The sequence below is a fragment of the Neofelis nebulosa genome, chromosome 9 (assembly GCF_028018385.1).
Source record: "Neofelis nebulosa isolate mNeoNeb1 chromosome 9, mNeoNeb1.pri, whole genome shotgun sequence".
In the NCBI taxonomy this organism is placed as follows: Eukaryota; Metazoa; Chordata; class Mammalia; order Carnivora; family Felidae; genus Neofelis; species Neofelis nebulosa.
The window spans coordinates 41290881-41316084 of NC_080790.1; the positions used below are offsets into that span (position 1 = coordinate 41290881).

The 25204-nt window shown below is 37.3% G+C and overlaps 1 protein-coding gene across 3 annotated transcripts in view; it reads right to left on the reverse strand.

Annotated features, from left to right (window-relative positions):
• Window positions 1-25204, reverse strand: part of DNAH6 (dynein axonemal heavy chain 6) — a 254336-nt gene that overhangs the window by 136023 nt on the left and 93109 nt on the right. For all 3 annotated transcript variants that reach the window (XM_058683523.1, XM_058683522.1, XM_058683525.1), the window contains exons 17-29: window positions 23761-23874; window positions 21675-21818; window positions 15036-15248; window positions 14116-14208; window positions 12583-12702; window positions 9964-10144; window positions 7691-7787; window positions 5109-5328; window positions 3481-3645; window positions 3282-3395; window positions 1567-1692; window positions 1327-1482; window positions 881-1042 (exon numbers count right to left, since the gene is read on the reverse strand). In XM_058683523.1, coding sequence (XP_058539506.1) covers window positions 881-1042; window positions 1327-1482; window positions 1567-1692; window positions 3282-3395; window positions 3481-3645; window positions 5109-5328; window positions 7691-7787; window positions 9964-10144; window positions 12583-12702; window positions 14116-14208; window positions 15036-15248; window positions 21675-21818; window positions 23761-23874 — 1905 coding nt within the window. The remainder of the gene's footprint in view (window positions 1-880; window positions 1043-1326; window positions 1483-1566; window positions 1693-3281; window positions 3396-3480; window positions 3646-5108; window positions 5329-7690; window positions 7788-9963; window positions 10145-12582; window positions 12703-14115; window positions 14209-15035; window positions 15249-21674; window positions 21819-23760; window positions 23875-25204) is intronic.

Below are 25204 nucleotides of genomic sequence, written 5' to 3' on the forward strand. Positions count from 1 at the left end.
TTTGCTGAATTAAATAAAGCTAAACAGATTTCCGACTGTGGGACTTCATAAAGTGTTAAAATACTACTTTGTGTTGTGAAAACCTGGAAGGAGAATAAGGCATAGGGGTCCTGTGACCCAAAACTTTGAGAAATACTATACTGAAAAATCTTACCATGAATTTTCACCTCCTACATATTTCATTTTTAGGACTTATTTTGTGTATTAGAGTAGGTTCTATGCCCGACGTGGGGCTTGAACTCGGGGCCCGGAGATCCAGAGTCACATGCTTTACCGACTGAGCCATTCAGGTGCTCCTACATATTTTATTTTTAGTACGTAACTCTCTGCATTGCTCTTCTCTTCCTGTAAGCATATTCCTTGTTCCTAGATTTCCCTGCTATTGTATCTTATACCTCATCTCTCTTCTTTCCACTTAGTAACATGACAGATTTTTTTTTAAAGTTTATTTTGTTATTTATTTTGAGAGAGAGGGAAAGCACGACTCGGGGAGAGGTAGAGACAGAGAGAATCCCAAGCAGGCCCTGTACTGTCAGCATAGAGGCTGATGCAGGACTTGAACTCACGGACGATGAAATCATGACCTGAGCTGAAGTCGATGCTTAAACAACTGAGTCACCCAGATGCCCCCATAAGCAGATTTTTTATTTTACCACCATTTGATAGATCCTCTTGTGGCCTTGGTTCCTACCTGGACCACTCAGCCCACCTTGTGTTGACTCTTCTCCTTTGCTCTATTTATCCCACTTTGACCATCCTTTGCCCTATCAGCTTCCCCTTGCTTGCCATCACCCCCCTTCTCCTTTTTTTGTCATGCCATGTTGCAAGTGAGAAAACCCATAAAGCACTTAATGTCAGTGTTAAGGTGCTGGGACTGTACCTTGTAGTCCAAACCATCGGAGCAGTTGAAGACCACACACTGGATGGCAAGAGCTTTAGCTAGGTCTTTGGTTGTCTCTGTTTTCCCAGTGCCAGCAGGACCAGCTGGTGCACCTCCCAGGTCAAGCTGCAAAGCCCCCATGAGGCAAAGGTAACAGCGATCCTGAAGAAATGCATACATTGACATTATTGAAGGGAACTGACTCAAGCCACACATTTATAAGCCCCTTCCCTTCTACAGGAGGAGGGTCATTATTTTCCATGAAAGGTTTTACAGCAATTGAGATATACTCAAAGATCCAGATACATGATTAATGATGCAGATCTCTGCTTCACAGAGATGTATTCATGGCAAATCCTTTCAAGAGTTAAGTTTGGATGAAACTTTTCAAGACTATTTTAAGAAAGCATTTGTGTCATCGTTAACCTAAGTCATCAGTAACTTACTGTGAGAGGAGTAATGACTAGTCTTGGGCATGCACCCAAATACTCGTAGCCATAGGTGTACTGAGAGAGCGCCATCCGAGCCACGCAATTATCCTGATCTATGTCCCAATAGTAGCGCAGTTGTCTCTGCCAGTCAAAGGAATCCACTTCCTCTACCTACGTTAAGTGGTAACAATGATACATATATTAGATGCACTAATTTCAGGAAGAGATATATGCTGTCACTTAAATAAAAGTTACCTTGGCTTGAACAAGTTCGGTGACTATGTCTCTTGCATGTACATCAATAGTAATTAAGGCAGTTATGATGTTTCTGTGTAATTTTGGAAGACTGCCTCGAACTGTTGCTGCCAGGGCATTTAATCTCTACAAATCAAAAGAAAAATGGTCATAATGGATTTTCAAAAATCAGCTTACATATCTATTTTTTTAAACTATTTTTCTATCTTTTTACTACTGAATTTGGAGTAGACATTTGCCAAAACTAATTTTAAGAATCTATAATTCCATGACCAAACAGGACAACAGTTTAACTTGCTTAATTCCTAGATTCCTAGATGACTTCTATGAAGTACATACTATCTTTACCCTCATTTTATATTAGAGGAATCTAAGTGTCAAAGAGGGTAAGTAACTTGATGGCAGCCACACAGTTATGAGGTGGCAAAAATGAGACTTGAGTAGACATCTGCCTCGCAGAAAGCCTATGCTCTTAACCACCATGTGATAATGTCTCTAGAGAAGACTGTTTTCCCTAAAAATTAAACATGATTAAGGCAGTACTCCTCATTTTCAGGGGTAATTTTTCCTTTGTAAGCAGAAAACCTGAGCATTTAAAATGTTTTTTACTGTTTATTTATTTTTGAGAGAGAAAAAGAGAGAGAGCGCAAGCCAGGGAAGGGCAGAAAAAGAGGAAGACACAGAATTGGAAGCAGGCCCTAGGCTCTGACCTGTCAGCACAGAGCCCGTTGCAGGGCTCAAACTCACAAACCATGAGATCATGACCTGAGCCAAAGTTGGACACTTAACCAACTGAGCCACACAGGTGCCCCAAGAAAATCTGAGTATTTTAAATAAGCCAATGATTGATTAAATGAGAGCATCTTTGGATAGACTGTGCTCCTAATTCTCACATAAATGGCTCAATCTTTTCTAAGGAGAGTAGTGCCTCTGAAGGCCTTGTACTGCTCTGATGAATTTTCTCACATGCTGACCTTGATCAGGGACCATCTCTACACAGAGGTCAAGGGAACTTTCCATACAGAGTCTTTTCTCTTCTCTGGGGCTGTGTGGCATGACATTCTATGAGGTCCTCAAGAGATAGTGTTCTCTCATCTCAAGAAAGTTGTTTCTTCCCTTTTCTGTTTCAAAGGTAATTAAAAAAAAAAAGCCACCTTGTTTGGAAGTAGAACTAAATTTGGAATTAAAGATTAGGCATAGCTGTAAAATGGCATTTCCAAACTATAGCTTAAAAATTCTTGTAGAATGGTATTTGGATTCAGTTATTTATTGTTTTATTGATGGCTGCCTAAGGATTCTCTAGAATAGTAGAAAAGCACATCTTGAGCCTAAGAATAGAAATATCACAAATCCTGGAGTTTTCCTGGATTGAATAAAAGCTTCTGTGAGAGTTATCCAAGGCCTAGTAAACACAAAGTCTCCTTAAATCTTGCAAACCATCATAATTCTGAGATTTTCCTCTTAAATTCTTTCATCCAATTTTATAAGTATTCGTATAAATACTACACAAATATTAAGGTAGTATCCTTAAGAAAACCTGAACATAAATGGTTTTAGTAAGAACCCCCAAAGCTCTGTAAGTCATGTCAGAGCATTAAATTTTCTGAAATATGTGAATTTGCAGTAACCATGTAAAAACAAAAAAACAAAAACAAAACGACTGAGACCATCCTGCGCAGCAATATGTTCAATGTCACCCTGTTAAAAAATCCTACCTCAAAGTTTACTTCTTCAAAAGCTTCCAGGGCCTCTATATGATTACCACCTTCTCTTTCCAAGCACTCAGTCAAATCACGGCACCACATGATTTGAGAAATGGTCAGAATCACCTACATGGAAACATCTTTCTTAAATGTGTGTTGCATGTCATCAAAAATGGATTCAGAGATGGAAAATTTAAGGGGTGTAAGTTACTTGAGAAGGGTGGCCAGCAATCACCCAGTCTGTCCTTGGTTTCCCCTGGTAGTCAGCGATGGCGGCTTTGCAAAGGCGACGCAGAGATGTGAACATGGCTTCTTCCACTTTACCAAGCCAATCCTCCACGTTGCCTCGGGCTTTGAGGCCTTTTCCCAAGCTAACCTAGAAGACAATCAGAGCAATGATAACATGTTCAGTGTGGGACTTGTCAGCTATACAGCCTCTGTACTTCTATATCAGAACCCAGAAACACCGAAGCCTGACTGCAAATACTAGAACCTTCTATTGATATCCCACTCTACATCTCTCTTTACCCACCTCCTTTTTTTTTTTTTTTTTTTTTTTTTTTTTTTTTTTTTTTTTTTTTTTTTTTTTTTTTTTACCTGCTTCCCTTTGGAGCCAAATCCTTGGAAAAAAGGAGTATACGTGACTATATGGATTCTTCCACTTTCTTTTCCTACTTACTGCCATTTGATTTTTGGCCCCAACTATTCCTCTAAACCTGTTAAGGTGATTAAGGTTACAAATGTTCTTTCAACTTTCAAGTCCAATTGATACTTTTCAGTCCTTCTCATATTTATTTCTTGGACTTCCAACGACCTGATTGCCCTGCTTATCTGGGTCTCTTGGTTCTTCTTCTACCTTCCCTTTAAATTTCATGTTTTCCCTAGATCTTAGCCTTGGTCCTCCCCTTTCTCCTCTTCTGCACTAGTGATGAGCAAATTCTGTTGTAAGAGGGTCAAATCAGGACAAGTAAAATGTTTATAGGCTCTTGCCACTCCCACAGATACATCTCTTGCTCTAACTGGACTGATAACCTTAGCATTTCACTGCACATTTTCTCTGTACAGAATGCCCTCCCTCCCATGTCTCTTCTCCATCTTCCTTGGCTGCCTCTGTGTGTGTGTGTGTGTGTGTGTGTGTGTGTGAGAGAGAGAGAGAGAGAGAGAGAGAGAGAGAGAGAGAGAGAGAAAGAGAGAGGGAGGGAAGGAGAGGGAGAGGGAGAGAGGGAGAGAAAGAGATTTATTCTTTGTGAAATCATGTTTTCTCCATAGTTTGTTAATGCATTCACTTGCTCAGTGTTTACTGTATGCCAGGCACTGTGTGGTGTCCTAGAGAAATGACAACTAACACTTTCATAGCACCCACTGGGTACAGTTCTAAGTAATTTACATATAATACTACTAAAAATCCTCAGCATCTCATTAATCAGGCACTATTGCTATTCCTCGGTTTATAGGTGAGGTTAAAGGATGGGACTTGAGTCCAGGTGGCCTGGCAGTAGAACAGGTACTCTTAACCAGTACACTCTCTTGCCTCTTCTGGAGAGGTGAGTAAGACAGGGCTCTAGTCATCTCCACTCTGTTCCCAAAAACAAAGCACATGCCTCTGTTACTGCACTTACTGTGGTGCTTTTCAATCATTTGTTTGACGCTATCTCCGCTAGAGCTCTTTGCGGGCAAGAATTTCATCTTGGTTATCTTTGAAACTGCTAAGCCTGCACAGTACAAGTACACAGTGGCACTTGATGAATGCTTAGAGGGACTGAAGAGGAAACTTTTACCCCCAATCCCAGAAGGGTAACAAAGTTTCCCTATAAAGAATTATAAACAAAAGCACCTCACCCGTTCTCCTTCTGGTGATAGCATTGCTAAAATATCATTAGTGTAAATTTTTTCTGGCTCTCCTTCCATACCAGGAATTTTTCCTTCAGTAGGAGGCATGAGAGCAAATTCGAGCTTTGAAATGGAGTCAAAGCATTTCCTTAAGTGTGGCTGCACAGCTTGGGGATTTCGTGTCTGGGCCAGAATCTCCAGAAGTTCATCGTTTGACAAGAAGTAAAATCTGGATTAAAGAAAATATTTAAAATATAACTTGGAAGTCAAAGGAAAGCCTTACATACACATGAAAGAAAAATCCCTTAGCCATATCTCTTCTCCAGTTACTGATTTCCTGAACCTCAAACCTACTGGTCCTGGGTTTCTGGGAGACCACATGTCTCTAAATACAATTGTTATGAAGACTAGTGTGGATGCATCTCAGACATCTAGAATCAGTGCCTGATACATACAAGATAGATATTTTTCATGAAATTGTAAAAAAATGTTAGTTCTTGCTATGACACTGATTTGTTCTACAGTGAAAATATATTATTCATTTTCCCTAGAATATAGCCTAGTGCCTTACACCTACCTGCTTTAAATACCTAATGTGTTGGATGAATGGATGGATGGATGGATGGATGAATGGATGGATGGATGGATGAATGGGCAAATGGATGGGTGGTTATAGGAGTTTTATTTAGTTCTGTGAACATCCACATGTGGGCCATGCCAGTGTGATTCTGCATGAGATTTTCTTAAATCTTGCCCACCAGGACCATTTAGAGGCACGAATAGACTGTAGGAGGAGAAGGGACATACTTGGACACCCAGGGATGAGGGAGAGGAATGAGGGCCTGGCCAGAGAAGACATTTTACTTCTGGAGTGGAGGAGGCTGCCTATAAGAGATCCCTTGGGATTGGAGGGAATGGAAAAGAGCCCATGGAAGGCCCCATGTGGGAAAGAGGGGACCAGATATTCACCAGCCCACTCAGAATTCTCTGCTGCTTTGACTCTCTTCTCCTCTGTGTCCCAAACCTGGAGACTTCAGAAATCTAAGAGGGAGTGGGAGGGTTGATCACCACATATTCTCACCATCACTAAAGGCTTCAGACCTGCAACAGTTTTGGGTAGGGAATGGGGAAGCTTTCACTTTAAAAGAAGTACAGTTTTATTATTAAAGATCATTTATTTGTAACAAGAGGTTTTGTTTGCTTGGTTGCATTATTATCTGAGAATGACTAGAAAATTCATGAGGTCTGCTCAAGACTTTGTCCAGGGGCAGGAAGAAACTAGCCACCAGCAGGGAATGCAAAGGCAGTTATTAGTTTGAAATAAAGATGCTTTTGATTGGGCTTTTATCAGTTCTCCTTCTTTACCATACAGTAATAATTAATTTGTGCCCATGCCTTTTTTTTCAACTAATGATAACTATAAACATTGGGCCATGAACCATGTGAGAGCAGGAACAGTATTGTATTCATCTTGTGTCCCTAGGACCTAACTTGGGATGCAGCTCATAGTAAGTCTTTATTAAGGCAGGGTAAAATCAACACCACATAGAGCCTTCTGACATAATATACATGTTGCAGACCTAGTTCATGCAGTTATAAGCAAAAGAACAAATAAAACCTGATGCTTTTTGGTGTTCAATATTATCACAGGTAAATTTGTTTCTGTGGTTTTTGTTTGTTTTTTTAGATATCAAATGTAGTGTATGGACTTCCTCTGGCTTTGGGAGATTCAAGTTGGGAACCACTGATCTTCTGGATCTTGGATTTCTCACATACACACATACTCTGTCCTGGTACCCAACAACAAACCCTCTCAACCAAGTAACCCAGAGAAGCACCTAGCCTTGGCTGCCATAGTACTTGTCCTAGGACAGACCTTAAATGGCCATTTCCTTAACAACTAACAGGAAAATATCATGAAAGATAAACCATTTTGTCAATGTCCTCTGTGTTACAGTACAGTGTGCCCTAATAACTGAAGTTGGCTACCATCAAGTAGTTTATTCTGGTGTTATATAAGTATATTATAATAGTTTATTTATATGACTATTCACCTGTTGACCATGAGCCCCATTGGGACAGGGATCCAGAATTTTCTTCTTTGTATCTTTAGCACTTTAACATTTGGTATGCTTTTGTAATAAAGAGATGAGTAAACAATTTAATTTGGAGTTTGTGAAATGACCTCTTGGAAAGCTTTTCCAGTGACACTCTTAGGGCACTGATTAATCCAAAGAAACCTGCTCAGGCAACACAGGGTTCTCTGACTTTTTGCGTGCACATCTGTGGACATGCACACACAGGCAGGCACGTACATGCGCACCCAACAATGGAACGATGCTGAGACCAAGAATCCCTCCAGCATCTTTGCCTCCTTTACCAAAATCTGTATCCTTAAGATTTATACTCCCCAATCAACATGCCAGCTGGATCACCATTATCACACATCTTTCTTGTTTCTTGCTCTGGTTTCCTGATGTTATGGGAACATCACCTGGTTTTGATGTTATGATTTGTTTTTAAGTATGTCCTTTTAAATTAATGAATAGTCTTCACTACTAAAACTATCATAAGTTGCTTTATAAACTTACCTTGGAAAGATAACTCTTTTTGATTCTAAATATGCCTCTAGACACTTTTGAATTTGGTCAAGTAATGCATTATTATTTTGAAAAGTCTCCAGAAGTCCTGTTTATTAGGAGGAGAGGGGAAGGAAAAAGGTACTGGTAAAACTGTGTTAAAAAAATAGAAAATATAATTTTAATTGGAAGTAAAATATGATATTAACATTCTTTAAACTTTGGTTTTATTTGATAAAAATGGTCAAAAAAATTTAAATTTGGGGGTTGGCTAAGAATGCTAACTATTACTTTTAATAACATTATTTAATATTAGTCTTAATATTTACCACAGACGAACAAGTATTCAACCTGAAACATTCTTTTAGCTGGCACCCCCCCCCCCCACTTGGGGGTGGGGCTAGGAGTGCACGAACCATTGTGCCTGCTGAGTGCGTGCTCACCTTAGGGACTTGGCCTTTGTTCTTCTCTCTGCCTTTATTTATTTATTTATTTATTTATTTATTTATTTTTATTTTTTTTTAATATATGAAATTTACTGTCAAATTGGTTTCCATACAACACCCAGTGCTCATCCCAAAAGGTGCTCTCCTCATTAATAACTCTCCCGTAGTCACAAAGGTGTCTCATTCCCTCATGCCTCCTGCTTTCTGCCTAAAAGCCACTTTATCAAAAAAAGTCTTCCATGTCTCACACACACACACACACACACACACACACACACACACACACGGCAGCTCCCAGCTATTCTCTAGCCCCCCTCTTTATGCTGCTGAATTTTTCTTCACAGCTTTGTCATCATGTGAAATGACAAATATAGGTCCACACTTTTTCATCTGAAATCCCTAGGACCAGAGGTATTTTGGAATCATGTATTTTTTCAATTTAATTAAAAAAATTTTTTTAATTTAAACATTTTTAAATTTAATTTTAATTTTTAATTTTTTTAATTTTAATTTAACTTGTCATAGAACAAGTCCAGTAGAGACTGGGGCAACACTCTATTTTCAAACACTTGACTATTTTGCAGCAAAAGGTTTGAATATGCATGTGGTAGGAAGAATAAAGTTATGGCCATGACCTAATCCCCACAACCTGAGAATACATTAGTCTATATGGAAAAAGGAAGTTGGTAGATGTGAGCAGTGATCACGGGAAGGGAGATTATCTTGGATCATCTAGTGGGCCCAATGTAATGACAGGGGTCCTTATAGGAGGGAGGCAGAAGGGTCAGAGACAGAGGAGAAGTGAAGACAGAAGCAGAGGTTGGAGAGAGTTGCTGACTAGAAGGTGACTAAAAGCCAAGGAGCGTGGGTGATCTTTAGAGACCCAAAGTTTAAAAGTTTTCAATTCTATCACACCATATAGTTTTTCCTTTCTGTTTCTGTTTTATGTAAGAGTCTTTGGGCAAAGAGCATAGCCCAGCAGACTGCCTCTGCTTGACAGGGAAGCTGTCTGGAGGTATTCACCAGGAAAGGTCATATGCTGCCATTTGCAGAACAACAAGCAAGCTTGCTGAGGCTTTGATAAAGTTCAATAACCATGTGTGTGCACGTACTAATGCTTTCATTCCATATCCCTAAAAATAGACCTTATTAAATAACATTTCAATCTCGAGATTTAGAATTATAATTCATGGTAATATTTTTAAATATATATTTTTAAATATTTTAGAGGCAGAGAGTACAAGTGGGGCAGAGGGGCAGAGGAAGAGAGGGAATCTGAAGCAGGCTCCATTCTCAGCATGGAGCCTGATGCGGACTTGGTCCCACGACCCTGGGATCAGAAATGAGCCGAAATCAAGAGCTGGACACTCAACTGACTGAGCTATCCAGGTGCCCCAATTTTTAAATATTTTAATGAATTAATGAAAAATAAGATGTGGAAAGTTTTCCAGTCATACGTCTATGAGAGCTTTAGCAGAATGTGTCAACGGAATGTGAATATATGTCTTGTAGTCAAATTGTGACATGTAAGCATCATTGATACTCTGTGGCAGCATCCCCAAATTATAAAAGCAGCAAAAAAAAAAAAAAAATCAGATTCTTGCATGCCAAAACTATGAACTAAGCTGAGAGGTAATAATAACAATGATAACAATGACAACAAAAACAACAACAGTGTTCAATTCACATCGTTCAATAAGAGTATCAAATATTTCTGGTCACTAATACTGACAAGAATCAAGGATTGAGTGTACCACATATTGTTAGAACCTTATAGGCATTAAACAGTTTAGATGCCTGTAAAGTCTTTTTGTGTGTTTTTGAAATTGTGTTTTATACCTGGTTGAGTAGCGGCTCGAAGAGCATTAGGCAACCGGTTCACCTTCCTCATGATTTCCTTCCATGACTTATCCACTTGAAGGAACATCTTAGCCTCGGCAGGCAATTGCCTCTGAATATCTGGAGCATTAAAAATACTTTCTAGGTAGAGCCAGTTTCGCTGACAGTTCAGCCACTCTTCCTAGGAGAAAAATATGAGCATTATCAATTTTTAATCCTGAATTAAAAACATAGTTACATTAAAAATAATTACATGGGGACTCACTATATCTTTCACTGGGGGAGCTTCACACAGTTTCTTTGAGATGGAACCTCCTTAAAAGGTCCAAGACTCACTGCAGCCTAATTTCTACCCCTCTTCTACTGAGTAGAGTTATAAGGAATCTACTGTACGGTAATCAGAAGGAACCCAGAGAAAGAGGATTAAAATGCTCAGAGCAGACAGTCTCAGGGGAAGCAAGATGCTAAAAGAAATATGAAGGGTTGGGAAGTGTTATTAAGTGACTATTTCCAAATATAGACAAGGCTCTCCAAAAAAAGGTGTTTTTTATTTTTGCCTCAATTGTCTCTATATTCTTCCCTCTCTTCCTTTTTAAAAAAGAAACAGGATTTATTTTCTTCAATCACAAGAGTAAAATCTGCTTGTGACAGAGCATGTGGCAAACCCAGAGGACTGGAGGAAGAAGAAAATCACCCATTGCTTCTCCCCTTGGAGAAGCATGGTTAATCAAAGAAACCAGAACTGCAGTGTTGGGGCTGTAGATCTCATGGTCTCCTATGCCTACTGCCATTGCATGCATAGGCTCAACATCTGTGAAAGAGTTTCTCACTTCTCACTGCAGATTTGGGGGTTATGCCTAAAGCCTAGTGTCACAACCACTCCCTGATTTATCGCAGGTCTCATACTTTCTACACAGTTAATTCTGGCTTGGCTCAGCCATCAGTAGAGGCCAAACAGGGGCCAGATTGTAAAGTGTTCATCCAAGAGGGTGGATTCCTGAAAAAGATCTCTATGAATCAAAATTGGAACAAATTATCGTTTCCTACTTAGTGTATTATTTCACAGATAACTTTTCATATTAGAATATATAGAAGCCTAAATATAATTAAATCAAGCTAAAAATCTTTAGTCTAAGAGAGAGATTGGATGGGAACAAAGATCAGTATAAGTGGGTTCTTTGTTTCACTGGGATAATCTGAAGTAGAATCAAATAAAAGGGAAGGGTGTACCACAAGGAAGGTACCAAGGAGACTTCAAGCAACAGTGCATGTTTTCCCAGTAAATGTGAAGTTGCTGCAGCACTGTGAGAAGCTGTTTAAAAGCTGTGAATGCCTGCAGCTTATAAACCAAGGTGCTCCCTGCCTGAGCTTAATTCTGCTGCCAGAAAAGGTCTAAGCCAGTTAATAAGTGACCAAAGCCCCCTGCCATTTTGGGATGGAAACTGGTTGAGGAGGGAAAAATCTTTTATTGGAGTATATGCATAGGCAGATTGCTCTGTCTTAGAGGTGCTAAGTCTTCAAATTGACACGAAGACCCTTTCTTTCCAATCATTTAGGTTATAAGTATCAGCTTGTCCATCCGAGCCACTAGCTGAAGTACTTAGGGAGGGGAAGAGGGTGGTACATGGGGAATGACAGTAGGGAAACACAAGGGCTCATGTTCTTAGAGTGAACAACTCCTGGAGCCTCTCTGTTTTTTTGAACTTTGAATTCTGAAACCATTGGTGACAGGATTCAGTCATGCTGTGTTCTCACATGTGACAACACATGCTTATTGAGTCATTTTAAGAGCTGAATGATTTCAAAAGCCCGGGTCCTTTTGACTGGGGCAGTGGTCACTTTAAAACACACACACACACACACACACACACACACACACACACACACACACACAATTTTTTTAATCTTAAGATTTAACTAATACCCAAAATGTTATCTTGAATCATGATACCCATCAGTACTTGACCCCATCTAGACCGGCATCTAGAACTCCATTGTAAGGTCTTTTCAGGCATGTGGTAGGTTGCTGTGAAAACTTTAAATGTAAACTTCACACCACACTGTCAGTTTTTGTTTCACTGAAACTATAGACTTACAAATAAACAAAAAACATGGGGAACATGTAGGAGCTGAGGATGAATCCAGCTAACAGCCAGCAAGAAACTGAAGCCCTTAGTCCCAGAGTTGCAAAGAAATGATTTCTGCTAACAACCTGAGTGAGCTTGGAAGGGAACCCTCCCTGAGCTGAACTTCTGATGTGAATTGAGTCCTGGCCCACATCTTGATTGAACCTTTGAGACCCTAAGTAGGAGACCCGGTTTAAGCCACATCTGAACTCCTGACCCACAGAAACTGTGGGCTAATAAATGTACACTGTTTCATACCATCAAGTTTGTGGTATTCTGTTTCATGGCAAAAATAACTAATACAAGGAGATGGCATAATCATATAAAGAAGAGCTTAATATATTGGCATTTTCCTTACATTCTGAACATAATAAAATATTGACAATTAAATCTTGTATCTAAACTACATAATATTTAAGTGATTGAAATGACTTCTAAGGTTCTGTGGCTCTCCAATTTTCTGAGTGCATGAATTGAAATTGTCCTCACTTACCAGTGTTTGATTAAATAAAGCAAGTTGTTTCTGCCAGTCATCCACTCGAGTTTTCAGTGGACCAACGTAACGTGATGAGGCAATGGTTGCAATATTGATGGTGCTGTCATCAAGAAGGACCTTTAAAGAAAGACGAAAACATGCAACATCATGTGTTTGTGCTCTCAATGATAATACAGATATTTAATCCCAAGAGTCCACTTAGAAGCTTTTTGAATAAATAGCTTAGTACCACCTACTGTTTCCTACCCATCCACTTCCCTTCCTTATCCACTTCACCATGATATTCTCTCAAAAGTCACCAAGAAGAAAACTTTTGATTGCCAAATCTTAGCCGTTTCTGTAATTATTAATGGCACATGTTTCTGTTTGGCTCAATACTCTTTTCCTCACTTCCCCTACTTTTAGGTATCTGGTATCTTCTTTATACCATTTGGTCATGCAGGCTTTTATTTCTCAAAGTACTCAAAACTTGCAAAATAAGCTGTCTCCTCTACCAATGAAACATCACTTTCTCTCAATTATCTTGAGGAAGAGGGAAACTAGCTCAGAATGACTACGAACAGTGTTCCCTCTACCTTCTTCCCCTACTTCCCCCACCTTACACTACAGCAACCCTCACAAGACATGTGCATTCAAAAAATGTGTCTGTGAATCTAAAGGCTTTTAATTGCTCTATTTAAGTTGTGAATTTCTTGAGAACAGAAGTGCCACCACCGAGCACCACTTGGCCTCATCCTGCCTGATTTTCATCTTGGGTCTGCTCTGCCATCCACTGCCCAGAGTGACATCTGGCCTTACTCTTCCAACCTACACCCAGCAAAGCCATTGCATCCCTAGTTCTGACCTGGGTACACCCTAATGGGCCAGGGCTTTGCTTTCTATATTTAGGCCGTAAGACACAGATCCTTTGGTTAAACAAAGGTGCCCTTGGATTTTAAGTCACGAAGAATATTCCAAAAACATGGATTAGATTTATTTTCTTTTGTTATTCATAGAGTATGGTCATCTATTTCCCATCTCAAAAAAATTCAAGTGAACCTAGTTTCCTAGTGTGCTATGAATCTGAAATGCTTGTTCATGTTTTGTTTTGTTTTGTTCTGTTTTTTTTTTTGCCTCATTTAAATGGTTTGAAATGCCCTTCATTCTCATCTATGTCTGTCAAATCCCATTTACTCTTTCAAGTCCAGCATGTCTTGGCTGGTCTAGGAAGGGTTCTCTGATCACTTCAGCCATAAATTATCTCTGGCTTTTCTAAATTCCTCAACAGTTAACTGCAGGATCATAATTCACACACACACACACACACACACACGACATATATATATGCCATATTTATTGCTTTGCTAGATACTTCATGTACAAGCATTCATGTCATTTATTCATATTCATATTTTGCCTTTCCAAATAGATTTTTTCTTATTTAGTAACTCTCATATTTCATTTCTCCATCATAACCTCCTACAGAAGATTCAGGGGTAGGTCTGACTTAAAAAATCTTTACCACAGGTTTTCAATAACTCAGTTACCCACCTGTATGTCATCTGTGCCACCCAGGATAAACACATCTTTGGAGTCACGGTGAGGGAGAACGACAAATTCAGTTGTTTTCCAAGAATCTTCCACCTTAGAAATAATTCAAATCTTAGAATACCTAAATTCATTTGTGTTTAAGCGCTCAATAAATGTATGTAGAATGAAATAAATGAAGATGGGCATTGAGGAGGGCACCTGTTGGGATGAGCACTGGGTGTTGTATGGAAACCAATATAACAATAAATTATATTTAATAAAAAAAAAGAAATAAGTGAAAAATCCATAATTATCCCATTCTCCTCCTGACTGCCTTTAAAACTCAATATTTTCTTCTTGGTTAAAGCATACTGATAAGCTAAATTTTATTGACAAACATTAATACCTAAGAATAACTTGTGATACCTTAATGTGTATCCTTACCACTTTATGCTTTAATATAAGGGAAATATCAAAAAACTATAAGGAAAATATTTTTTTACACAGGTGATTTGTAGGTATGTGTGTATTTTTAGGATAAGGAGGTAAGTAGCCTAAGTAGGGAAGTTTCTTCAATGTCTTTTGTAGCATTTCACAGTTTTGGGTTTTTTTTTTTTAGTAGTTTGAAAGATAATGTATTTTGCTATAAAAGATCTTCCTTGGTATGTGGTCTTTTAAATAAGCATGCCAATTTCAAACTTCGTTGTTAACAAGTTCCTATTGGGCTTGAAGCTAAGTAGAGAGGATATTGATAAAAGTGCTGATGATAATGATAATGATAATAAATGTAGGGAAAGAACAGAAAGATGGCTGATAATGAGAGGGTGAAAGCTGCAGAGTTGAAAAATCCATCTAGATGAATCAAAAGTTGGTGATCTTCATGCTGAATATGAAAACCTTTATATTCCCTGATCTTGAGAATATATATTTTTCAGGTTTACCTTTTTAAGAATTATTTCTAAGGCAGCTTCTCCAGAAGCCTGTCCAGAAATGTCCTGGATTTCTTGGCCAAAATCGAAAACATGCAACTCAGAGAGCTTCTCCAAGGTTAATGGAATGTCAAGGTCCACTAGGGTGGCGTCAACTGTTTGTTCAATAGCTGCCCAATGTCTTGGCTTCAAAGTTGGATTCCTCAAGTCAATGATAACTGGAAGCTGGAAAGCAAACACTCTCAAAGGCACCTTGCTTTTTATCTTAAAAACATAGCTCAAGGCTTCTGGTTTTAATTCAGGAATGTAGAGAATTGGAATGAACACTACTTACACTCTTACAAAAAGAAATATCTGGACAAATGAAAATTTAATGACTTCTATCGAGCCCACCAAAAAATTAAGGTTGCAGGGCAACCAACAAACTCAAAATTTGGGGAGAGACTGGTTTCTCTACAGCAAAAAAACAGGACCTGAGAATTTGCTTACCAAGGACAGATGCCTTGGGTTGCCATTTAAGCTAGTAAGAAGATTCAGCTAAATTTTACAAATAAATTGCTGAAGAGTGAGCGTAGGGTAGCGTGAGAGTGTGAAGTCCCTGGGGGCTACAAATATAGAGGTGTTCACAGGGAAGAGTGGGGAGAATCCTAATAATGCCTACCTGATGGTACTGGCTGGGGAAGGAAAATAACAGCTACTATTATAACTCTAACCAACCCATTTCTCCTAGTTTCTTTATGGAACAAAAGACTTAATGTCAGGGAAGTGAGCAACAAACACTGTCATTTTAAACACTGGTAATAACCTATTGTAGATTTCTGTATATAACTGGAGAAACAGAACTGGAAAAATAAAAGCTCTATTCATGGGGAATAGAAAGAAATACATTCTAGGCTCATTACTACAGCTAGAGGAGGGGCAGGAACACCTGTGAAGGTCAGAAGTCTAAGCGCAAGGGACTTAGTGCCTTGCTAAGATAGAGGCTTAATCAGCACATGAGGGAATGCCCCTCCTCATCTCTCCCATCAGGCTAACAAATATTGAATAAAAATAACAGTACAATACAGACTGGTTAGCTGTAAAATACAGATTTTCTCTGGGGACAATAAAAAGGGAGGACCCAAGGTCACAGAGAAACAAAAGTTGAAAAAATAATCTTTGGCAAACCATAAACACAAGTTATCAAAAGAATAATTTGAAGGCTGTAATAGACTAAGGGTAACCATAGCAACATCAAACCTCAAATCCAGCCCAACTCCTTACTATATTTAAGATAGCATGCCATACAAAAAGCCAAGTAGAAGGAAAGACATAAAAATTATTTACTCTAGTATCTACTGTACCATATAAGATGTTTGCCTTTCAATAAAAAATGTAAGAACTGTATAAAAAGTGAAGATAAACATACATTTAAGAGACAAAGGAAATAGAAAGATAGAATACACACAATGTTGAAATTAATAGAGAATTCAAAATAACTGTAATTAATATGTTAATGGCTCTAATGGAAAAAGCAGGCAACATACAAGATCAGATGGGAAATGTCAATAGGAAGGGTGAAGCTATAATTACAAATTAAATAAATGTTAGAATTGAAAAAGGCAGCAAGAGAGACAAAGAATGCCTTTGTTGAGCTTGACACAGCCAAGGAATCAGTGAACTGGAAGATAAGTGAGTAGAAATTCCCCAAACTGGCACATGAGAAAAAATAGTGAAAACAAAAGAAACCCAAGCAACCAAAAACAAAAACCAAAACCACAGAACAGAACAGAACATCCAAGAGCTATAGGACAGCAATCAAGTGGTCTAAAATATGCAATAGAAATCCCAAAGAAAAAATAATGGCCGCATTTTTTTTTTCCAAAATTGAAGACAGACACCAAACCACAGATCCAAGAAACTCAGAGAATGCTAAGCAGGATAAATGCAAACGGTAAACAACGACAACAACACATACCTGGGCATATCACATTATACACTGACAAAAACTAAGAAAACGAGATCATCTTGAAGGCAGTCCAACCAAAAAATACATATTATCTACGGAAGAACGGGGACAAGAACTAGAGCAGATTTCTTGTCAGAAACCATGCAAGCAAGAAAGCAATGAAAGGATACTTTTAAATTGCTGAAAGAAAAAACAAAACCTGTTGACTTAGAATTATATATCCAGTTAAATTATCATTCAAAATAAAAGATAAAGACTTTTTCAAAATGGAAATTTAGGGAATTCATTGTTAGCATACCTACTCAATAAGAAATATTAAAGGAAGTTCTTCAGGCAGAATGAATATGCTATGAATCAGAATCTTAGATCCATACAAAGAAATGAAGAACACTGGAAATGGAATAGAGGCAAAATAAATTTCATTTTGTTTCCTATTTTTATTGTCCTGAAAGATGATGATATAAAATAAATTAGCAGCAATATATCATGCTTACAGTACATGTAAAGGTAAAAGTACAAAAAAAAATGAAAATGATGGGGTACATCAAAGGGACACAGAAGTCAACTGAGAGAATCTTGATGGCCAAAGTGGTAATGATTTAAGCAAACAATAAAAATGTAGTATTGCATTATATATTTATTATATTTATTATAATCTAATAAAATATATATCCACAAGTTCATATTGACACAAATAAACAACTGAATGAATGGACGGATTAGTTGGCAGACAGATAGATAAGCAGACAGAGAACAGACAAATCTATATAGAAGATACAAATGACCAACATCAACAATGAAAAAGACATCACTTCTGATCCCACATACTTTTAAAGGATAATAAAGAAATACCATGATCAACTCTATGTCTATATATACAAAAATACACTATAAAACCCCTCAAGAAAAAAAAGATAACCCAAATAATTCAATATGTATCAAGGAATTCAATTTCTAGTTCAAATCCTCCCAATAAAGAAAATTTAATGCTGCAATGGCTTCCCTGGTGAATTGTGCTAAAACTTTAAAGAAGAAATAATGTTAATTCTACACCATCTCCTCCAGAACACAGAAGAGGAAGACACACTTCCCAATTCATTTTAATGTACAAAAATCTCCTAAAATTAAAAAGTGAATTTAGTAAGTTCACAGGATATAAGATCAGTCTACAAAGGTCAATAGTATTCCTATATAGCAGCAATGAACAATTGGAATTTGAAATTAAAAACAATATTATTCAGGATAACATTAATACTTAGTTATAAATCTAATAAAATACATGCAGAATCTATGTATTGAAACTACAAAACTTCAATGAAAAAAATAAAAGAAGACAACTAAATGAAGAGATACGCTGGTAATAGATTGGAAAATTCACTCTGGTTAAGAAGTCAGTTCTCTTCAAATTGATCTATAGATTCAACACAATCCTTCAAAACTTGCCAAAAATTTTTTATACATATCAACAACCTAATTCTAAGATTTATATGGAAAGGTAAAGGAATTAGAATAGACAAAACATTTACGAAAAAAAGAACAAATTTGGAGGACTTATGCCTACCTGATTTCAAGACTTACTAACTATAGTCATCAAGACAGTGTAGTACCAGAGAAAGAATAGACTCAGAACAACAAAACAGAATGGAACCCAGAAACAGACTAAAAAATATTGCCAGCTGACTTTTCGCAAAGGTGCAAGGACGGTTCAATGGAAAAGGATGGTCTTTTCAAATAATGGTCCTGATCAAATGGATATCGATATATAAAGAATGTAAACCTTGACATGTATGTCATATTTTATGCAATATAACTCAAAATAAATCATAAACTTTAATGTAAAAAAAAGCGTAAAACTACAAAACTTCTAGAGGAAAATACAGGAGAAAATCTGTGTGACCCTTAAGTTTGGCAAAACATTTTTAGGTACTATACTAAAAAGATAATCTGTAAAAGCAAAACATATAAATTGAATTTTATTTGGGTTAACACAGTCTGTGCTCTGAAAGTCACTGGCATCACTTCTCGGCCTTTTGGCTAAGATCAAGTGAAAGTCACTGGCAAGGGACTAAAGAGACAAGCTGCTGAGTGGGAAAAAATATTTTCAAGTTACATATTTGAAAAAGGACTTTGATCCAGATTAGGTAAAGAGCTCTTAAAACACAGTAATAACAAAACAAGCAACTAAATTAAAAATTGGGCAAAGAGCCAAACACATATTTCAGCAAGGAAGATAAAAGGATGGAGGAGAAGCATTAAAAAAAAGATGCTCCACATCATTAGTCACTAGCAAAATGCAGGGTGACCACTGTGAGCTATTCTATACATTTACCGGAGTGACTAAAATGAAAACCAAGCCACACCACACAAAGCCCTCCCCAATGAGAACAAGTGCTGGGAGGCTGAGGAACAGCTAGAATTCTCACACGCTGCTTGTGGGAAGGCAAATCGTTACCTTTGAAATACAACGGGGGGAATTTCTTATAAACATGTACGTACACATACTTACCATGCCACCTAGTAATCTCACTCCTAGTTATCTACCCCACTGAAGCAAAACCTCATGTCCACTCAAAAAGCGATACATCACTGTGTATAGTAGCTTATTAATAATCGCTTTAAAACTGGTCATAACCCACATGTCTTTCAATGGGTGAATAGATAAACCGATGGCAATAATACTACTCAGCAATAAAAATAAACTGTTGATTCACGTAACAACATGAAAGAATCCTTTTTTTAGATATTCTAATTCACAGAGAGTGTACAGCTATCACCACTATCTAATTTTAGAACTACCACTATTAACTACCTATCACTATCTTATCACCCCAAAAGGAAACCCCATACCCATTAACTCTCACCACCCACTTCTGCTTCTCCACAGTGCCCAGTAACCATGAATCTACTTTCTCTTATCTATGGATTTCTCTATTCTGAACATTTCCTATCTATGACACCATATGCTATGTAGTCTTTTTGTGACTGGCTTTTTTCACTTAGTATAATGTTTTCAGGGTCATCTATACTATAGCAGGTATCAGTAATTCATTCCTTTTTATTACTGAATAACATTCCATTGTATGGATATATTACATTTTGTTGATTGAGTCATTAGTTGAAGACATTTGCGTTATTCTCACTTTTAGCTATGATGAATAATGCCTCTAAGAACATTCACGTGCACATGTTTGTGTAAATATATGTTTTCAATTCTCTTAGATTCATGCTTAGAAATGGAATTACTTTTGAGAAACTGCCAAACTGCTTTCCAAAGAAGCGGTACCAGTTTCTAATTCCAGCAGCAACATGTAAGGGTTCGAATTGCTCCAGATCCTCACCAACACTTATTATATAATCTATCCTTTCGATGATAGCTATTCTAGTGGGTATGGACTGGTATCTCACTGTACCTTTGGTTTGCATTTCCCTGATGGCTAATGATATTCAGCATCTTTTCATATATCTTCTTCAGGGACCTGTCTATTCAAATCCTTTGCCCATTTTAAAGGGTTATTTCTCCTTTTATTTTTGAATTATAAGAGTGTGTTACATATTCTGAAGATAAGTACCTAGATGCATTTTAAATGCATTTTTCTAAGTGAACACTGACAGACCCAAAAGGCTGTATATTGTATTATTCCTTTTAAAATTCCATTTATAAAATGAAGAACTTTAGGGACAGAAAATAGGTCAGTGGTTGCCTAAGGCTGGGATGGATGGAGGGGCTGATGACAAAGAACATCAGATGGGAAATTGGGGGGTAATGGAATGATTCTGTAGAGTCCTGTTGTGTTGGATACATGATTTTACCCACTTGTAAAAACCCACAGAACTATATACCACAAAAAGTGACTTTTATTATATACAAGTTAAAAAAATCCACTAGACCTTTGAAGGAATGCAAAATGGAACAAAGACTGTGACAAATAGATTTGTTTACAATTGTACGATATAACGACACGAAGGGCAATGGAGAACAAAGAGGCTGACGTAAGTAACTTTGGAAAAGCATTTTTACTACATACTGTAAAGTGAAAGAGGGAAAAACTGCAAAAACGCTCTTCTTGGGGAAAAACTGCTTCTTGTTGTGCCTGAAGTTTTGCTTACTTTTCCTACCCATGTCTTCTTTTAGTCCTTTCTCTCATCTTTTTAAAAAAATCTAAAACTGCTTAAAAGGATAAAATCATACTCCCATTCTTTCCCATTTCAAGTACTCGTTTAGCAGCATTAGGTTTCAAAGAGCCAGCTTCACAAACCCACTGCTGGGCTTCTCAACCCTCACATCGTGGCATGTCTAGAAAATGGCATGTGTGTTTGGCGCGGTGGTACAAATGGACAAGACTGCACTAGCCTCATCTGGTTGTCTAAGGGCTGAGTGGGTCAGCATCTTGCCATCCCCTCCAGCCGATTCCTGCACTAAGATCCCTAACACAGGGGATGGGGGCGGGGGGGCGGGGGGGGGGGGGAGGCGGAGGGAAGCTCTTACTCTGAATGCCCCTGAACCAAGGTATTCAATTCATGATTTGGCCAATTGAAGATAAGGATGCAGTCTGTCTCTGAAAAGATTGAATTGGTCTGTTCTTTCTTTTCTCTCTGCTAAGCTAATTTAAACAGGGGAGAATTCCGGACTTTGGTCTCATTAGCATCAGGTAGTAATGGATGGACTGACCTGGAGTTTTTGAAATAATTTCTACCAAACTTACCTTTTCTTTCATTTTTTCCACCTTACATTTTAGCTGAGGAACTACACTGTTGGGTGGCAAGCCTTTTTCCAATTGAGTCACAAATTTGGCATATTTAGAAACTTGACTATTTAGGACTTCTGGATCCAGGCCATCAAATTTGGACTATAAAAAGTAGAAGAAAAAAAAAAAAGTTAAGACATATGATAAGGGCAACCTTGAAACAGTAAAATTTTTTACTTTACTCAGATTTTCCAGTAGGTAAATTGTTAATCCAAGTTAACTCTATACTTTTGGAAATGGTTTTACTTATTAAGATTGCCAATAGTGTATCAGGCCTCGCTTATTTATTCCTTTCATGTTCTTGTCTCCCACATCATCAAATGCAGTATTACAATCCCTGTAATTTATTCCCGAGAGCTAACTCTTGTAAAAAGACAACTAGCTACTAACTAGAAATTTCTCACCCAGTAGTCTTCTATTATTTGATCATGTACACTTTTAATATATATGATTTAAAGATGTACCCCAATATATACATGTACCTATAAATATACTTCTCAGTTATATAAACAGAGAGATAAGTACTGTATGATCTAACATACATGTGCAATCTAAAACAAAACAAAATGAAATGAAAAGAAACATATATAGAGAACAGATTGGTGGTTGCCAGAGGTAGAGGTGGGTGTAGGTGAAACGGGTGAAGGAGTAAGAAGATATAAATTTCTAGTTATAAAATAGATAAGTCACGGAGATTTAATGTGGAGCATGGTGACTATAGTTAACAATACTATATTACATATGTGAAAGTTGCTAAGAGATTTTAAAAGTTCTCATCATATGGAAAAAATTGCCAAAATTATATATGGCAATAGATGGTAACTACACTTACTGTAGTGATCATTTCACAATATACACCGATTATACATTTGAAATTAGTATGTTATATGTATTTATAAACCTTCCTTTTCTTTTTTTCTTTCTAGGTTCAATACTTCCTTTCTGTCCCCTAATGGGTTTTTTTGTGTGTTTCCTCTGATGAAATCATCCCATTTTTGAAGCTTCTGTTCCAAAGTATGGTGGTAATGAGAAAACTCTCAAGCTTTTTCTTTACTCCTCAGGAACATTTTCTACCTCTGAGATAAGTGATAAAGGAGTTATACAGGAGCACTTAAAATCTTTGATATTGTAGCATATATCTGTTTGTTTTCTGTTTTCCTCACCAAAAGATAAGTTCTGTGAAGGTTTGGACTCTGTCCTTTTTATTCTCTACTGGTATACCCAGCACTTAGAACGCTGTCTGGCAAACATTTTCTGTGTCACTGGTGTTTAACCCAAACATGTGACTTCTAATTATAGGTATTAGCACAAGTAGGCTGAATGAGCAAGTGTAAAAACAATATTTGTAAAGTTGATGGTATTTCTAACATGTCTATATCACATGTAAAAGAATAGATGGTCATCTATTCTCCCTTCTAGAGGGCTGACCCTTATCAAGATTTGAATTTTTGGTAGACCCTAGAAACCAAATTCTATGGTGGCTGTTGGTCGTGGCCCCCTAATTAATTTACTGTTGAGCTCGGAACTCATTACTCTGATTCTATTCCATCACAGTGAACAAAATGGTTTCCTTTGTTGTCAAAAGAAGAACAGAAACCTAAACTAACAGAAATCTAAAGTGTGTAGATCACAAATAAAATTCTACAATCCTCAAGAACACTTTGGTGGAGTATATCATGACAACACTGTATTCAGAAGCCACAAAGCAGTTAAGCTTCATGCAGTGAGGTCTTTTGATGCCTCCCTCATTTAGCCTTCTTAAATGGAGGACTCAGGAAGCCTACCTTACAAGAATGCATTCTGCTCTGTGGTATACAGTGACAGAAAGACCTTTGCACATTTCACTGGAGAGCTGATAATGATTCTCATAAAATTATAACATTGCATATTTTACTTAATTAAGACTACTCTAGATTGTTAAAAATCATAATTCATATTATTAGGATTTTAAATTTAATTAATAAAAAATGATTTCAGGATTGAGAGGGTTTTTTTGGTGTGTGTGTGTGTGTGTGTGTGTGTGTAGTGTGTGTGTGTGTTTTACCTTTAACCATTCTTGTTGGAGTTGATCCCATTCAGATAAAGAATCCCAGAGCAATTGTTTGAGCTTCAACTCAGCACTAACTTCTTCCAAAGCTTCAAACTTGGATACTTCTATCTTTAAAAATATAATAAGCAAAATGCACTATTTAGTTTTCAGATATAAAGATCTTATGTTACCCTCCTATTAGTAATTCTTGATATAGTGACACTTAGCAGAATGTGGGTGGGTCCTAAATGGGGAAAGAAAAAGAGAGATAGAAACAAATGAAAAAAAAAAAAAAAAACAAATCACACACCCCATGTATGTTCAAATTTCCAGTTGAGTGACAAAATATAATGCTTTATATTTCCTTAAAACTTAAATATTCTGCAAAAACATAAATATTATGAGTACCATGGGCATTCTTTTTCAAGTTGGATCATACATGCCTGGCCTTTTTAGGAAAACAAATGAGTCTTCAGAGGTACTGATTTTCTTTGGGGCATGTATACCTAGATGACAGAAGACAGAGATATCTGTGAAGTAGCTGGTGGAGGGGCTGGGGAGCTTTAAGATGGAAAGAACAGCTTAGTTTCTTACTTCCTTCTGACCCTGTGGGCTGTATATGAACCCCATAAAGAGAAAGACTGCAAGAAAATCTGAAGAAGCTGTTTTCATGAGAAGTGTATTAAAACTGACTTGGCTTAGAAGTGGGCAAACCCCCAGGGGGGTTGTTTGCACAGAAACTGAGCCTTGTGATAAGCTAAGGCTTTGAATATTCCATCCAACAGCAACAGAATACACATTCTTTTCAAGTGTACATGGAACATTCCCCAGGACAGAGCATATGATAGGCCACAAAACAAGTCTTAGCAGATTTAAGATTAGAATCATACCAAGTATCTTTCTCAAACACAATAGTTTGAAACTAGAAATCAACAAGAGGAACGCTGGCAAATTTACAAGCATTTGGAAAATAAACAATATACTCCTGACCAACCAGTAGGTCAAAGGGGAAATCAAAGAGAAATTAAAAAAAAAAATCTTGAAACAAATGAAAATGGAAACACAGGATGTCTAAACCTCTGGGATACTGGAAAAGCAGTTTTGAGAGGTAAGTTTATAGTGATACATGTATATATTTAAAAAAATGGAAAGATCTTAAACAACTCTACACAACAAGGAACTTGAAAAAGAAGAACAAACTAAGCCCAAAATTAGTAGAAGGAAGGAAATAAAGATCAGAGTAGAAATAAATGAAATAGAGACTAGAAAAATAGAAAAGATCAAAGAAATTAAGAATTGGTTTTTCAAAAAAGATAAACAAAATTGACAAGCACAAGCATCCAACTAAACTAAGAAAAAAAGAGATTATACTCAAATAAAATCATAGGAAATACCATACCTGATACCATAGAAATACAAAGGATGATAAGAGACTACTATGAACAATTTTATGGCAGCA